The sequence below is a fragment of the Aedes albopictus genome, chromosome 3 (genome assembly GCF_035046485.1).
Source record: "Aedes albopictus strain Foshan chromosome 3, AalbF5, whole genome shotgun sequence".
Lineage (NCBI taxonomy): Eukaryota > Metazoa > Arthropoda > Insecta > Diptera > Culicidae > Aedes > Aedes albopictus.
Genome location: NC_085138.1, coordinates 112,587,522 through 112,604,138, shown reverse-complemented (window position 1 = coordinate 112,604,138; position 16,617 = coordinate 112,587,522). Strand labels below are relative to the sequence as shown.

The 16,617-nt window shown below is 45.8% G+C and overlaps 1 protein-coding gene across 2 annotated transcripts in view; it reads right to left on the bottom strand.

Annotated features, from left to right (window-relative positions):
* Positions 1-2,555: 2,555 nt before the first annotated feature.
* The window catches only part of LOC109409560 (transmembrane GTPase Marf), a gene marked incomplete at its 5' end in the record, with an annotated part of 31,328 nt that continues 17,266 nt past the window's right edge, over positions 2,556-16,617 (bottom strand). For both annotated transcript variants that reach the window (XM_062859643.1, XM_062859644.1), the window contains 4 exon segments: positions 2,556-3,547; positions 3,897-4,093; positions 8,419-8,565; positions 8,635-9,558. In XM_062859643.1, the coding sequence (XP_062715627.1) occupies positions 3,346-3,547; positions 3,897-4,093; positions 8,419-8,565; positions 8,635-9,558 (1,470 nt within the window). In that variant the 3' untranslated portion in view covers positions 2,556-3,345.

Below are 16,617 nucleotides of genomic sequence, written 5' to 3'. Positions count from 1 at the left end.
TCACAAACCAACCAAATTCTTCGATTTCAGTATATTTTCGGTTAAATGTTCACTATAGTAGACATAGGGTGAAACAAATTGTTCAAAAAACGACAGCAGTGGAAAATAGTTGTTCTTGTCACAGCTGTACATGCCAACAAAAACGAAGCTTTATCTAAAACAGCCTGAATTTAAATTAACTGAACAAAAATGAACTACATCGGCGTATTATTCATCCATAATAGTTGTTTTGTAATGAAATGACTTTATAGGTGTAAATAATGTACGAAATTCGTAAAAGTCTCATGGTGTCCATATTGCCCCATGGGGGTGTCCATTCTGCCCCGTACGCTTGAAGACAGTCATGAAAAACTAACATTTTTCATAACATTTTTTGAAGAGGATAAATCATTTTTCTTCGTGAGCATTCTTATGCAATAGATGCTAAATAGACTTTAAAAGGATACATGTATCAAAAAACTAAACTTTTTTGACATCTTGCCAGGTAAAGTTGGCAAAAACCTTAGGGTGTCCATATTGCCCCACCTACCCCTACACTATATATAATTGTACTTGCCACACAATGTACAAATTCATGCTATGGCAGACAATAAAACCCCTGAATTAATAACTGTGGAAGTGCTCTACGAACACTAAGTTGAAGAGAGGAAGGCCAAGTTCCAATGCGAACATCGAGCTATAAAGAAGAAGAAGAGTTTAACTATTCTCCCTCTCGAACCTCCTACCCTGAGTGAGTAGTAACGCGTTCCGTCTAATCTGTTGGTTGGCACACACGGAATGCAATACCATATCCCTTCGCATCGGTACCATGAAACGACTGTGGGTTTCGTTCAGGCTTATTCTGCGCGGCGTGTGAGGTGAGACGAGTCGAATGAGGTGACAAAAGTCGACTCGCCCCATTTGATTTACATTAGTCGTCTCACGTCACGTGAGACGAAACCGTCCGCGTCACCTCACACGCCGCGCAGAATAAGCCTGGTTATCTTGATCATCGTCATTATGGACAAGAGTGTTGCTGGATTCAGTAAATATTTGGTCTAGTCTTACCGCAATAGGAACACCACACCAATCATGCTGCCAATTGGAAGATTGTGCTGACACCAACATTTGGTGGCTCCAGAGAGGAGCTACTGCCACCAACAGTGGTAGCTGCTATTTATTTACTTATGGTGCGTTTACTATGCTGAGGCAACATCTGTTTAACTACTTTACCATCTCCCTTAAAAAAAGAATACTAGACTTTATCAAAACGAACGCTGGAGGTCTTCTCCGTCGCTGCAATAAACTTTTTGTTACGTCCTGGAGTTCGGGGTGGCCGGGAGACATAGCTGTCTATTCAAACTCACAGGCGTAGCGAATAACAGATTAAAACATACTTTATTACACTATAAAATATACATAACTAAAACACGACACGTAGACGGCACGGCGGTTACATTACTTCTATTCTAATCTCTGCGATTGTGCATCGACCGAAGGCATAACGAAATGCTATCGTCGAGCACGCAGAACGACGAGAGCATGAGAGCCAATCCAGTGGTTCTCAACATCTCCCCCTCTAAACGGTTGACGGTAAACCATAACAGCGGTCTTCTGGCGCAGGAAGAGCGATGATGGTGGACGTTGTTGCTAGCGATTTCGGTGATCAATTTGACGGAGACTCATGTACGGAAGACCGGAGCTTGATCCTGATTCCACCTTGGTTTATCATCCACTCGAAGACGTCGCTGAACACTGAGGCACGTCCACGTGCCAAATCCATCCGATGCCCATATCGATCCACAAAATACTGCACGAACATTGGATCCGATTTAACGCTGATCGGTGGGTGCTTATCGGAAACAATTTCTGCTTCCCGAAATGATCCGACATTGCACGACATCCGTTGTGACTTGGCGAGCATCGGGCGCGACCGAGGATAGAGAGAGGCAGCCACGAACCGTGTATTATGGAGAAATATTGTTGATTCAGTTTTATCTTGAATTTGATGTAATACTAAATAAATGAATGAATGAATGTTGGACAAATTGGGGTAGTCAGGCTTGCGCGGCGTGTGAGGTGGACGAGTCGAATGAGGTGACAATAGTCGACTCGCCCCATCTGATTTACATTAGTCGTCTCACGTCACACGCGGCGCAGAATAAGCCTTGAGTATGGGCTTCAGAAGAAATGGCGGTCATAGAAGATTCGTCCACATCAAATGTGCCATGAACAAATCGCTAATAAAACTGGTGGTCCTTTATGGACATGAGAATTATACTAAATATGCTCGAAGAGGACTTACAAGCACTTCGTGTGTTCGAACAACGAGTGCTGAGGTTGATCCTTAGCGGCGTGAAGGAGAAGGGTGTGTGGCGGCGAAGCATGAGCCACAAGCTCGCTGAATTCTACGGTGAGCACTTGGGCAGGGCATGTTGCGAGAATATCGAACTCTAAAAAGTTGATGTTTGGTTATTATCTGGTTTGCACAAGAAGACGCGGAGCGAAGAGAGGGCATGATGGGCGAACCAGGGGAGGTGTGATCTAACGAGCGTTGGGCTGATTGAGCGAACACATTTTCGAAGTTGGAAATACTTTATTTCAGTGTTCAATTTTCCATTTAAAATTTAGTTAATCAGTACAATTTGATCGAAAGAAAACTAAAGGTTGAGTCAGCGCAGTACAACAGTACAAAACATGTGAATATCCAATTCTTCCTAATGGTTCGCGTGGTCTAGCTTCTGCAATCTATGCTTCATCTAGAGTCCGATTTTTTCCCTTTTGATAGACTAAATTTATTTTTTACAACGGCCCTCGAACAAATACCAACTATAACTGCCTTTAGTCTGTACGGTGCGGGTAAATACCTGTACAGAACAAAAATGGTACACTTCGCCTAGAACACTAAGTCTTATGATATATTATACACAGTTACATTGAAATATTCTGTTAGGGGCTTCATTAGCGTATTTTCTAAGTAAGTTTTACTCACTTGCATAGATAATCTTTGTTAGTTACATATTCGGTGTTTGTGTAGATTCTGGCTTTGGAGGTGACGATAACTATTCAACCAAACTTGTTGGTATTGGTACACAGCAACAACTAAGCAGAATTGGAAACTAAAGCAAATAACACCTAAAATATAAATATAGCAATGATTTCTTTTAAAGTATCGAATCAGGTAAAAAGTGTGGCCAAGGAACGTCAGTTCTACATTTGTAACTAAACTTTCTGTCACACATCCAGGATGCAAACTTTGTTTGGTTTCGATACCGGCTAGAGGCTTAACATGTCCCTCCTGCTACACTCTACAAATACAAATATATATTAACTCTACTCTCCTCAGTAAGCTTTTGCTCCCATTCTCTAGTTCTCCTTGATGTAGTTGCTGTCGAAGATTTCCAGCTCGCGCTGGATGAAGTTGGCCTTATTGCTGAGCACCTTGATTTGCTTCTGGTTGGCCTCGATCACAGCCAGGGAGGTTTCGATGTCCTTCAGTTCGGTGTTCATCTCCGTGGTGGCCGTATCGACCACGCGGCACAACCGGGCGAAGGTGCTGGACAGTTCCCTGGATGATGTGGCAAGGTGAGAGAGAGTATAAAAAAGCGTGCATGAGAATTGAGCTTCTCTGGGTTCTCATGTTAGTGAATCTATCATACTTTAATTCATCGTGAACTTGATCACCTCATTTACAGTCTTTAAATAGTAGATTTTCTTTTATTCTGCGCAGTTTATGTGGTTAAATCTAGTTTAATTCAACAATTTGGAAAATGTTCGATGTTTTTCCTGTATGACAAAATAATCTGTAGTGATGATCACAACGAATACCAGTATGAACACAATAAACTCGTATGAAATGAATCTATCGTCAACTTGTCAAGCTTTTACAAGAGAATTACATTTGCACTGCTACTTACTGTTGCACTTGGTGGCTGCAGTTGGCCGAGGTGAGGTCGACAATCAACTTCAGCTTTCGGGTTGCATGCTGCACATACTGGTTCTTGAAGTTTTTCTCCTTGGCGGCGTTCGTCCAGGATAGACGCTCGTACAGATACACGCTGCCGTACAGGATGCCAGCGCCCACAATCACCCGCCAGCCAATTGTTTTCAGGAGCTGCAAACGAGTTGGTGATTACAAAATAAGGTTACGTAAATGGAAACGGTTTTTACTGTTCGTTATCAACATAATTTCCTGATTAAATCAAAATTAATAAAATCTATTTTTACTATTCGATTCAAACAGAAATGGTACAAAATGGCGGATCGACAACCTGAAAGGATATGTAGCTCTGCTCCTCACAAGTTCGTACCTCATGCTTTCACGAATCAGTCGATGAAAATACCACCAGCTAAGAGTTCTGTGTTTAGCTGGTGGTGCAACTTGAAGACTTCTAACAAATATGCTTTGGAACCCTACAAATGCGCAACGCCCTACGTTTGGGAATGCGTTCCTGACCTGTACCCAGCTTAGGTAACTAATAGAGAGGGAGTAAAGGGTGAGTCGTTAATTATTGTGCCACCCTACCTTCAACTGATTCGCAAATTGTCTACAGTTAACGGAATGAAGCCAAATTTTTACAGTAGTTTAGTATATGTATGTATTTCAACTTTTTGGTATAGGTTTAAATTTAGGATGCGTTTTAGTGAAATTCACGACATTTTCAATTAACGCCCTCCATGTGGACATGTTCAGGCTCCACTTGAAACAAATAATTGAAGCTCTCTGGTTTGTTCATGTGCATCGTGCCTAGTTTTCACCCAGCTCCAAGCTTATGTTTCACTGACAACCGTTTCTGAAGCCTATTGACGAACATTAAGATGATCCGATAATGTATAATCATTAATTGTTCCAAGGCGCGATACCATGATTTTTGATTTTAGCATGTGATTGTACAACACCTTTTTTAGAACTGTTAACTAAATTTATTCTATATCAACCGGAATCTCACTAATAACTTTCTCAATTCATTTTATGTAAACAATAGACTATAAGGAGAAACTGTGCAAAATTTGGTTGATTTTAGTGAAGTAGGAAAAAAGTTACGTTAGTTTGAAAATGGCACAATAATTATCGACTCACCCTTTAGGTTCAGATGAACACTCCTGATTAACACTGATCCAGCTCTGAGCCCAGTCTTCATAACCCTCGGGTGGCCTCCCTGCTTGCATAGATAACCACCAGAATCAATGGCGACTACTTCATTTGCCGTTACATCCTAGAGTTCGGGGTGGCCGAGACACATGGTGGTGTAATGATACTTCAGGTATAAACAAGAAACAAATTAAAATGTAACTTTATTGACATAAAATTACATGACTAAAGACGCGACACGTATACAGAGCGGCGAGAGTTGCAGTTGGTTCTCAACATTTGCAGTAAGAGATAGCAACGGCTCAAAGGGGGACCCAACAGAAATGACCACCAAAGCCGTGAACAACAACAACAATAATGTGATCAAGAGTATAGAGGCAGAGGGAACGGTGTTGAACCCGTTTGTGCGTGGAGGACTGGCGAGATCGCCACTACGAGGGGCTGGTGTACCCATCAGCGAACAAGCTGCATGAGGTTCTACAGGAGGAGCACGAGGCGGCGCAGCACCGACCGAAGAAGTGTAGAAGACCACGTGGGCGCTAAACCGCAACAGGAGCGGACTACCAAAGATGTTGATAGTTGTCGAACAGCTGGACGAGCTAATCGGCTACACGAGTGGTCGGGCTACCATCAGCAAGGACCCGAAACAGGGCCTGCTGAAGCTCCGCAAATCTCTAACACTGGCCAAGAAGGAATATGACCTCCTGGTCGAAAAGCGAAGTGCGGCTGATGCGAGCAGGGAATAGCGGTTCACCAAAATGGACAGCTTCCTCTTTGCTGTCGACACGACGATGCAGCAACCAGGATCCTAAGTCGGTTGCGAAACGCGTCAACCCTAAGAGAAACGAGGGCCAACCGGACCAAGAGTAGGAGAACCCTTGGGTTACGGTTGGAAAGAAGAAGTTGAGAAAAGTGCGAACGGAGCGATATGCTTGGTCTTCAAAACTGAGACGGATGCATACGCCGAGGTACTGAGGGCCATGTGAGGCAAAAATCGTTTCTCAACGCTGGGCGCGGATGTAAAAAGCATCCAGCGCTCCATGACTGGAAAGTGCTGAAGAAGGAGGGAGGGGGGGGGGGGGGTCGAAAGACACCTTCTACAAGGCACTAGTTCAGGAGGTATTGGGCGAAAAAGTGCAGGTGAGAGCCTTAACGGCGGAGACGAAGAAACCTGGACAAAATCACCGACGCAGAGGAGCTTGCAACCGCACTTAAGCAGCAGTGCTAGGTAAATAGACTAAGTGCATCGATCCGCCTGCGAATGGTTCCGGCAGGCACGCAGATCGCCACGATCAAGCTCCCCGTGGAGAAGGTGAACAAGACGACTGCAATCGGCAGGATCAAAGTAGGTTGGTCAGTGGGCCCGCTCAGCATGAACACGCCGCCAGAAGCGTGTTTCTAATGCTTCGAGCAAGGCCAGAATTCATGGGCGGGAAAGGCTCCGACAGGAGCAAACTCTGCAGGAAGTGCGGAGTGGGAGGCCACATCGCCAGAGAGTGTAACTCGGCACCAAACTGTCTGATTTGCACGGCGTATAAGGGTAAGACTCATACCGCATCCCTGCTGATAACGGGAACTGGGTATCGGATAAGGCCAAGCTAGCAGCGATCTGTACAACCGGTCGTTTTCCGATCCAGGAAATAATTTCCACGTCGCACAAGGGCTTCGCAATAGCCGATAGTCAATGTGGCCAATAGATTAGTTCTCATCTATACTGGATTCACTATCAAGACTTCAACGTCTGGACGATTGAGTGTGTTAGCCGCATGACTAACGCGAGATGCTGGGCTCTACTCGAAGCTATGGCTAGACTGAACGTGGATATCGCGAACGTAGGCGGCAAAAAAAAATACAGTGTGAATAGTGCCATTGATATGATCTTCTGGAGCCCGGGTCTAAACCCTAGCTCGGACTGGAGGATCAACGATGAATACACGCATAGTGACCATCTAGCGACTCGATACAGGTTGGAACATGAAGACGGCTACAGCCGAAGGTCATCGGCCGTCATCGGGGCATCGATAAGCCGGCATTCGTGAAGCGATTGCTTATGCAGGGTAACATCGGCGATCTACTCAGCGATGAACTGATTGGAACCCTAAGCCGTGCATATGACGCCGCAATGCCAATGTGATCTTTTCCCAGAAATAGACGCAAACCGGTATACTGGTGGTGTCCAGGATTCGCTGAACTCCGCGTGTCGACGAACGACGAACTCAATAGCAAAGTCGCATAAGTTTAACAAGGCTCCGGGTCCAGAAGGTATCCCCGACCGATAACAAGACGGCCATCGAGGCTAGCCCTGACATGTTCACAATAGCTGTGCAGATGTGCCTAGACCATAGGTTCCCAAACTTTCAGGTGCGCGACCCCCTTTGGTCAGCAGACGTACATTTCGCGACCCCCCATAGAAATTCTCTCATTTGTTGTCTGTAACAGAAAAAAATATTCGACTGTCCCTCGCGACCCCCTAGATAAAGGTCGGTGACCCCCCTGGGAAACCTGGGCCTAGACAGAGGCGAATTTCCGGAGAGGTGGAAAAGGCAAAGATTGGTTCCACTGCCCCAACTCGGGAAGCCACCTAGCGACCCGTCGACATACAGACCTTTCTGCCTCCTGGATACCGCCGGAAAACTGTTGGAACGGATCATTCTGTCGAGGCTGAGAAACCCGATGATTCTGGCCTCTCGGATAACCAGTTCGGCTTCCTACAGCGCTCCAAAAGAAGCGAACAGGAATTCGCTATTGCGCGGACGTCACGCTGGACGTAAAGAATGCGTTCAACAGCGTCAGCTGGGCCGCCATAGAGTGAGCCATACACCACCTAGGAATCCCGGTTAGCCTATGCTGGATACTGGAGAGCTACTTCCAGAATAGGGTGCTAATCTATGACTCCGTGGGGAAGGTGAGAAGAGCTCCGAAGTCACCGCGGGGGTGCCTTAGGGGTCCACCCTGGGCCCAGTACTATGGAACGCGGCGTATGATGGCATATTGAGGCTCAAATTTTCACCTTAGTGGGACTAAGATGTCGTTGACCAATCCGGCTGATCAGTTCAAACGCCGGTCTTCTACATCAACAGCGTCAACAGCGAAGCTCCATCATTACAGGAGAAAGGAACAGGTATCCAAAGCATGATATCGAACAGGGCTCCGGGAGTCGATTGCATATTACCCGAGATGTTCACAGCCCACCCCGTAGTATCAAGAACAAATGTTGCATCAATTATTCTCCAATATCTGGAATACCGTGATATTTCCGGTCGACTGGATGCAAGACGTCTCAGTGAAGGAGGAGAACTACGTTCCCAGGAAACTAGAGGTACAATATCGACTACAAATACACTTACCACTCCTGCCACCAGCAGCCCAAGGGTGCCCTGGGATCCAATCGAAGCTATCGCCACCTTCGATATTACCGATAGCTGTTCCTCAGTGATCAGTTCGTTATCTGGCATAAGACACATCGGTGAAGTGGGAGACATAATTTGTGATGCCTGAAAAGATCAGATAGATGGAAACGTTAAAACTTTTCCCAACAAAAAAAAAAAATCTAGCCGCCTTACATTCATATTGCTACTTTGCCTATTGTGTGCGATGGCTTTCTTATTGTTCGCTCGCATTTTCCCATTAAACCTCGCTATGAACGCCGTGATTCCCCAGGAGAATCGGAACTCCAGATCCTCTTGGAAATCGGAACAGAGGTTCTGACAGTTCAGCGTGTAGAGCATCTCGAACGGTTGATTTCTCGCGACGACGTGATGCGTGTGGGTGATGATCTTCTCCGAGGGGATCAGTGCTGTCATACGATCGGTCATTTCCCGTTGGGCCGTTTCCACGTTCATGGCTAAGGCTGTGCTAAGACGCGCCCTCAGGTTCGAACCAAGGCCACTTTCCACGTGGGCGTTGATTTCCTTCTTGTAGACGTTCAAAACCAGCGGGTCCGTGTGGAACGGTAGGTTGAACTCATCCACCAGCACATTTAGCCGCCAAATTTCCTCGTTCAGCGCCTTGGCCACCTTCTGCTCGACTTCCTCGACCATGTTGTGGATCTTCATTTTCATTTCCCGTGTTACTTGCATCAGTTGCGTTTCGGTATTTGCGATTCGATCAGTAAGTTTCTTCTTCTGCTCGAGCTTTTGGTTGCGCAGAACATTCGCTCGGTCGAAAATGTTGTCCAGCATCATGCGCATCTCAGTGGAGATGCTTTTGCCACGAGAACTATGTTGTTCGAACTTTGTCCGAACGGCGCTCTTGGAGATACATTCCTCGAACTTGCGTTCGAAGTCCTGGAACTCGAAGTACCGATTTTGGAAACCATCGGCCAACGCACCGGCAGTCGCAGGGAGGCCTTCGGCTTCCTTCAGCCTGGCCTGCAAAGTTTCACGAGCCGAAACAAAGAACACGCGTTCCTCGGCTTCCTTGGCAGATGCTACCTTCAACTCTTTGACAAGGAAATCCACGCATCGGTCCTGGTGTTGTGCTTTGACCTGGAATGAAAATTTAAAACATGGAAATAAAAGAGGTGGTTCTAGTATACGTATTTTCCTGTGTGATCCCTAGTTTGAATACAAGGTAGTGCTCTCACAGTTGATTTTATAACACACACATATTCTAAATTAGTGTTTTTAATTGTATGCACAGTTGGTACTTTCTTCGATATATAAAAATGTAATGACGAAATGAGATTGTAGTTTTGCTAGTAAAGGTCTGAGATAGACAATTTTTTTTTGGGAATTTTAGTTTATCATACTGTTTCTTTCTGGGGAGGACGAGATCACGGTCGAAACTTTTAACCACGAAAGCGAGCAGCTACATAAATCAATCCAACAGATTATTGTAAAGATTTGGGAGGATGAAGAATTGCCTACCAGCTGGTTGGATGGCCTCATATACCCAATCTACAAGAAAGGGCACAGACTAGAGTGTGCAATAGGACAGATCGATGAAGTACTAGATTTGTAGTAATGAGCCGAATTTTAGTATGGTGAGAAGGTCAATTCTCCGTTTTTGCAATGAAATGGTGCAAAAAGCGTTGGTATTATGATTCCTTGCCTATTTTGATGCTGTTTGAGCAAAACTTTGGACAACAGTGTTGTTGTTTTCCCCATTTCATGCAACATAAACAACATAGTTATCTAAAGTTTTGCTCAAACAGCATCGAATTAGGCAAAAAATCATAATACCCACGCTTTTTGCACCATTTCTTTGCAAAAAACGGAGAATTGACCTTCTCACCGTACAAAAATTCAGCTCATTACATACTACAAATCTAGTACCACACCGAACGTGCCCCATTACAGAGGGATTACCCTTTTAAATTGGGCTGCAAAACGGTGAGTCGATAAGGAGAGCGTCCAATATAGCTCTGGTCCTCACAAGTTCCTACCTCATGCTTCCACGGGTCAAGCGATGACAAAGACCGCCAGCTAAGAGTTGTGTGCTTAGCTGGTAGTGCAGCCTGGGCACTGTTGTCCTTCTGACTTCAGCTAGATTGAGGAGGTACGATCCGAGTGTCTGTTCACCAAGGAGGTGCGGCTCAAACAGCGTCTGTTCTGGCATCCAGCAACTGAGTAAGAAACGCTGCATCACGCCCAGCTAGATCAAAAGGTGGTAGCCCCATCAGCGTGGTCGTCCCAGTGTTGGTTGGGACGTTAAACAGAACTGGCACGATGGCCCTCCGGCAAGACAGGAGTGTTGGCGTAGGCCCAATAAGCCACCCGTAAAAATCCCCATTGCGAATAACATAGGAGAAAATACGACTCGATACAATCGGCAAAGACCCACGCGACGAAATAAGGACTACGATTGGAAACTTGGAACATGGAATTGCAAGTCACTAGGTTTCGCAGGATGTGACAGGATACGACGAACTACATCCCCGCAACTTCGATCGACATCTTGGCGTTGCAGGAACTTTGTTGGACTGGACAGAAAGTGTGGAAAAGCGGGCATCGAGCGGCTACCTTCTACCAAAGCTATGGCACCACCAATGAACTGGGGACAGGATTTATAGTGTTGGGCAAAATGCGACCTGAGACGATGCGACAACGTGTGATCGGGTGGCAGCCGATCAACGCAACGATGTGCATGTTAAGAGGTAAGGGCCGTTTCTTCAACTACAGCATCATCAACGTCCACTGCCCACATGAAGGGAGACCCGATGACGAGAAAGAAGCGTTCTACGCGCAGTTAGAGCAAACATACGATGGTTGCTCGCCGCGTGACGTGAAAATCGTTGTCGGCGACATGAACGCGCAGGTAGGAAGGGAGGAAATGTACAGACCGGTAATCGGGCGAAACAGCCTGCACGCCGTATCGAATGATAATGGCCAGCGATGCGTAAACTTTGCAGCCTCCCGTGGTATGGTAGTCCGAAGCACCTTCTTCCCTCGCAAAGATATCCACAAAGCCACCTGGAGATCACCCGACCATCAAATAGAAAACCAAATCGACCACGTTCTAATCGACGGTAAATTCTTCTCGGATATAACCAACGTCCGCACATACCGCAGTGCGAATATAGATTCGGATCACTACTTAGTCGCTGTATGCATGCACTCAAAACTTTCGACAGTTATCACCACGCGTCGAAGTCGAACGCCGCGGATCAACATCGAGCAACTTCGTAACATAGAAGTGGCTCAAGACTACGCGCAGCAGTTAGCAGTGGCCCTACCAACGGAAGAGCAGCTTGGCGCAGCTACACTTGCAGATGGCTGGAGGGACATCCGATCCGCCATAGGTAGTACCTCGGCTACAGCACTAGGCTTCGCGACTCCGAATCACAGAAACGACTGGTACGACCAGGCCCGGATTAAGGATTGTGGGGGCCCGGGGCCCGAGGGGATGTGGAGGCCCATCGGAGAGATGACCAAAAATGTTTTTCCTTATTTTCAGTACAGTACTTGAGTAATATGAAAATAAAGCCAATGTTAGCAACCAAAAAAGGTTTTTGTGGGGGCCCCTCAATGCCCCCCCCTTAGATCCGGCCCTGGGTACGACGGCGAATGTGAACAGTTGAAAACGAGAAGAATGCAGCATATGCGAGAATGCTGCAACACCGTACGAGAGCGAATGAGGCACGTTACAAACAGGCGCGGAACAGGCAGAACTCAGTCTTCCGGATGAAGAAGCGCCAGCAGGAAGAACGAGATCGCGAAGCGATGGAAGAGCTGTGCCGCGCTAAGGACACACGAAAGTTCTACGAGAAGCTGAACCGCTCGCGCAGAGGCTTTGTGCCACAAGCCGACATGTGCCGAGATAATCACGGGAATATTCTCACGAGAGAGCGTGAGGTGGTCGAGAGGAGGCGGCAGCATTACGATGAGCACCTCAATGGCGACGTTGCAAGTAGCGAAGGTGGCGTGGTAACAGATCTAGGAGTATGTGCACAGGACGAAAGACTTCCGGCCCCTGACCTTCAAGAGATTGAGGAGGAGGTTGGCTGGTTGAAAATAACAAAGCCGCTGGAGCAGGTCAACTACCAAGCGAGCTTCTAAAATACGGTGGAGAAGCACTGGTGAGAGCACTACACTGGGTCATTACCAAGATTTGGGAGGAGGAAGTATTACCGGAGGAATGGATGGAAGGTATCGTGTGTCCCATCTACAAAAAGGGCGACAAGTTGGATTGCGGGAATTACCGCGCGATCACACTACTGAGCGCTGCCTACAAGATACTCTCTCAAATCTTATGCCGCCGTCTATCACCGATTGCAAGAGAGTTCGTGGGGCAATATCAGGCTGGATTTATGGGTGAACGCGCTACAACGGACCAGATGTTCGCCGTCCGCCAGGTGTTGCAGAAATGCCGCGAATACAACGTGCCCACACACCACTTGTTCATCGATTTCAAATCGGCGTATGATACAATCGATCGAGAACAGCTATGGTAGATTATGCACGAATACGGATTCCCGGATACACTGATAAGGTTGATCAAGGCGACGATGGATCGAGTGATGTGCGTAGTTCGAGTATCAGGGACACTCTCGAGTCCCTTCGAATCTCGCAGAGGGTTACGGCAAGGTGATGGTCTTTCGTGCTTGCTGTTCAACATTGCTTTGGAGGGTGTAATAAGAAGAGCGGGGATAAACACGAGTGGGACGATTTTCACGAAGTCCGTTCAGCTGCTTGGTTTCGCCGATGATATTGATATTATAGCTCGTAAATTTGAGACGATGGCGGAAACGTACATCCGACTAAAGAGTGAAGCCAGGCGAATCGAATTAGTCAATAATGTGTCGAAGACAAAGTACATGATGGCAAAGGGCTCCTGGGAGTATCAGGTATCAGTAGGTCGGCTCTAGAGGCACGTTCTCCTCCTCCTGGGAGTAATCACCGCGCCCGCCATCCCGAATTCATATCTGTGGGGTATGAACAAAGCTGAGTAGCATTTTCCATGCGTGTATTTCCCCTAGCAAGCATCAGTGACAGCCAGCACCATGACGGAGTCGTCGTCAGTGTGATGCTGCCTCATTGACGAGTGGACTGTTGGCGGAGCAAGACGCCATCACCGTGAGGTTCCGTATTATGCCAAGTGATTCTACTGTAGTTTGCTAAGATGGCTGGGAACGGATGGTTCCAGTGAGTTGCTCGGCATTCACATTGGCGATCCTGCCAGGAGTGCATCATAATCAATAACAAGTTAATCATAAAATAGGTAGAATCACTTGGCATAAAAACAGTGAGAGAAAACAAATCGTTTTGGTGTGTGAAGTGCGTGGTGGTGCTGCAAACACAGTGAAGTGGGTGTTGCAATTCTGCGGTTCCTGACGAAAGCTAGAGCGCGGAAAGTTTTTGTCATGCCAACCGCGTTCTGTTTTAGCCTTGGTTCTAGCACAAACACATGAACAAAGGCGCGGTGACGTGGTTGATTTTTGTTGTCGACTGGTAGCACGCTGTGGATAGATGGTCGGTCAATGATTGCATGCATGTTTCTTCATGTTCTTGCTCGGCATGGATGGTCGCGCTTTCGTTGATTCCTCGGATCGTACATGCTCGTGTTGTCGCTCGGTTGAACGGTAAATGCAAACAGGTTGATGTGCATGATGGTAGAGGTGTTTGACTATTGTGAATGTTGCCGTAAAATTCTCGCGGCGTTGGTTGGTTGGGTTGGTTTTTGCTCGGGTTTTTGGTTGGGCATATTAATGGCGTTTCGAACCGCCGAAAATTTTTCTGCATAAGGAAAATGCAGGGACGTGTAATGAAAACCGTCCAAGGAAACGGCATTTTTTGGATAACCGCCGAAAATTATTCTGCATAAAGAAAATGCAGGGACGTGTAATGAAAACCGTCCAAGGTAAAGGCGTTGTTGGATAACCGCCGACAATTTTTCTGCATAAGGAAAATGCAGGGACGTGTAATGAAAACCGTCCAAGGAAACGGCATTTTTGGATAACCGCCGAAAATTATTCTGCATAAAGAAAATGCAGGGACGTGTAGTGAAAACCGTCCAAGGTAAAGGCGTTGTTGGATAACCGCCGACAATTTTTCTGCATAAGGAAAATGCAGGGACGTGTAATGAAAACCGTCCAAGGAAACGGCATTTTTGGATAACTGCCGAAAATTATTCTGCATAAAGAAAATGCAGGGACGTGTAGTGAAAACCGTCCAAGATAAAGGCGTTGTTGGATAACAGCCGAAAATTTTTTCTGCATAAGGAAAATACAGGGACGTGAAATGAAATCCGTCCAAGGAAATGTTATTGAAAAACTGCCGAAAATTGTTTGCATCAGGAAAATGCAGCGATGTGTAAAGAAACTCGTCTAAGGAAATGGCGTTGCATGACAACTGCCGAAAGCTGTGAGTGAGGAAAATGCAGGGACGTGTAATGAAAACCGCCCATAAAAATTGCATATCGTAAAACAGTTTAAAATTCGAAATACGCAATGGAAACATATCTACTGAAAATATGTTGTAGAACCTCTTTTGAACTCGTTTTGTAGAATCTATTTTCGTATAATGAAGGACATTTGTGTGTTATATATGGTCCATCTGTACCATCACATTGAAGCATTGAAAATGGAGTTGTATGATATACGGAATCTTTAGTCTGATAAATCTCAAATTCGTTAATCTCTTGTTTTTTTTTCTTTTTTGACAAATAATTCTTACAAAATATGTTCGTTTTCGTCGAATTTTCGCAATCGTGAATAACTATTGATTTGAGTGAGAGAAAAACAGGGCCGGCTACATAACGAGACGTGCGCTTGAAGGAGAGAAGACGCATCACCCAACTGCGTGTGTTGTAGTTATTTTTATTGGAGCTCGGCAAAACCCCATAGATGATTGGTTAGCATTGCAAGTTATCAATCAAATGATATAGGTTCGATATTAACAAAAGTGCGTTTACTAAACAAAAAAGTAAATGTGGCCATTCGTCTTAATTCTTGTATCTTGAAGTGTATCTTGTTGCATTGGTGCCATAAGGATGAAGAGAACGAAATTGAGGGTTTGAGCGTAAAAATAACAAGCCTGCTAGTCGAAAACTTTTTTTTTCGGAGAAGAGGGAGAATGTGGGGTATGAACAAAGCTGAGTAGCATTTCCCATGCGTGTATTTCCCCTAGCAAGCATCAGTGACAGCCAGCACCATGACGGAGTCGTCGTCAGTGTGATGCTGCCTCATTGACGAGTGGACTGTTGGCGGAGCAAGACGCCATCACCGTGAGGTTCCGTATTATGCCAAGTGATTCTACTGTAGTTTGCTAAGATGGCTGGGAACGGATGGTTCCAGTGAGTTGCTCGGCATTCACAATATCGACGGTGATGAAATCGAGGCGGTTGAAGAATTCGTGTACTTGGGCTCACTGGTGACCGACGACAACGACACCAGCAGAGAAATTCAGAGGCGTATTGTGGCAGGAAATCGTGCCTACTTTGGACTCCGCAGAACTCTACGATCGAATAAAGTTCGCCGTAACACGAAGTTAAGCATCTACAAAACGTTGATTAGACCGGTCGTCCTCTACGCCCAAGTAACATTTTAAGTTTTGTTCGACCTTAAAACCTAGTTGAAAAATTTTATTTTTTTTTATTTTTATCTGTATTAACGAGATTTTTAGCCCTGGGCTAGTTCATCTCGGGACCCACGCTTTACTTCCCTTCCGAAGGAAGAATAGTTGAAAAATTTCCCTTTCTCGATTGTTGCTGTTTTTTTTTTCAACAAAAACTATGACAGCTCAAGATGCAGAGAAGCTTCTTCGATGGCACGCAAAGTCCAGGACGATACATCATTTGTAAGTAGAAGCGGTCATTTCAAAGTAATATTATACAGTAGACGTTCGATAACTGCAACATGTTTACGTTTCACTTAGCGAACAAAATTCGATAACTGCAACGTCAGATTGGCGTCAACAACCCATCAATTGACGTAAAATGAACGTAAAATTCATTCGACTGTTCATTCGGGCTAACCTGGCGCACCGTTTTGACGGAAAGCGGTGCGATAACTGCAAATTTGTTGCACTTACCGGCCTTGCAGTTAGAAAGCATTGCAGTTAAACCGTTTGCACCGACCGAACGTCTACTGTAGTTGTTATTGTGCT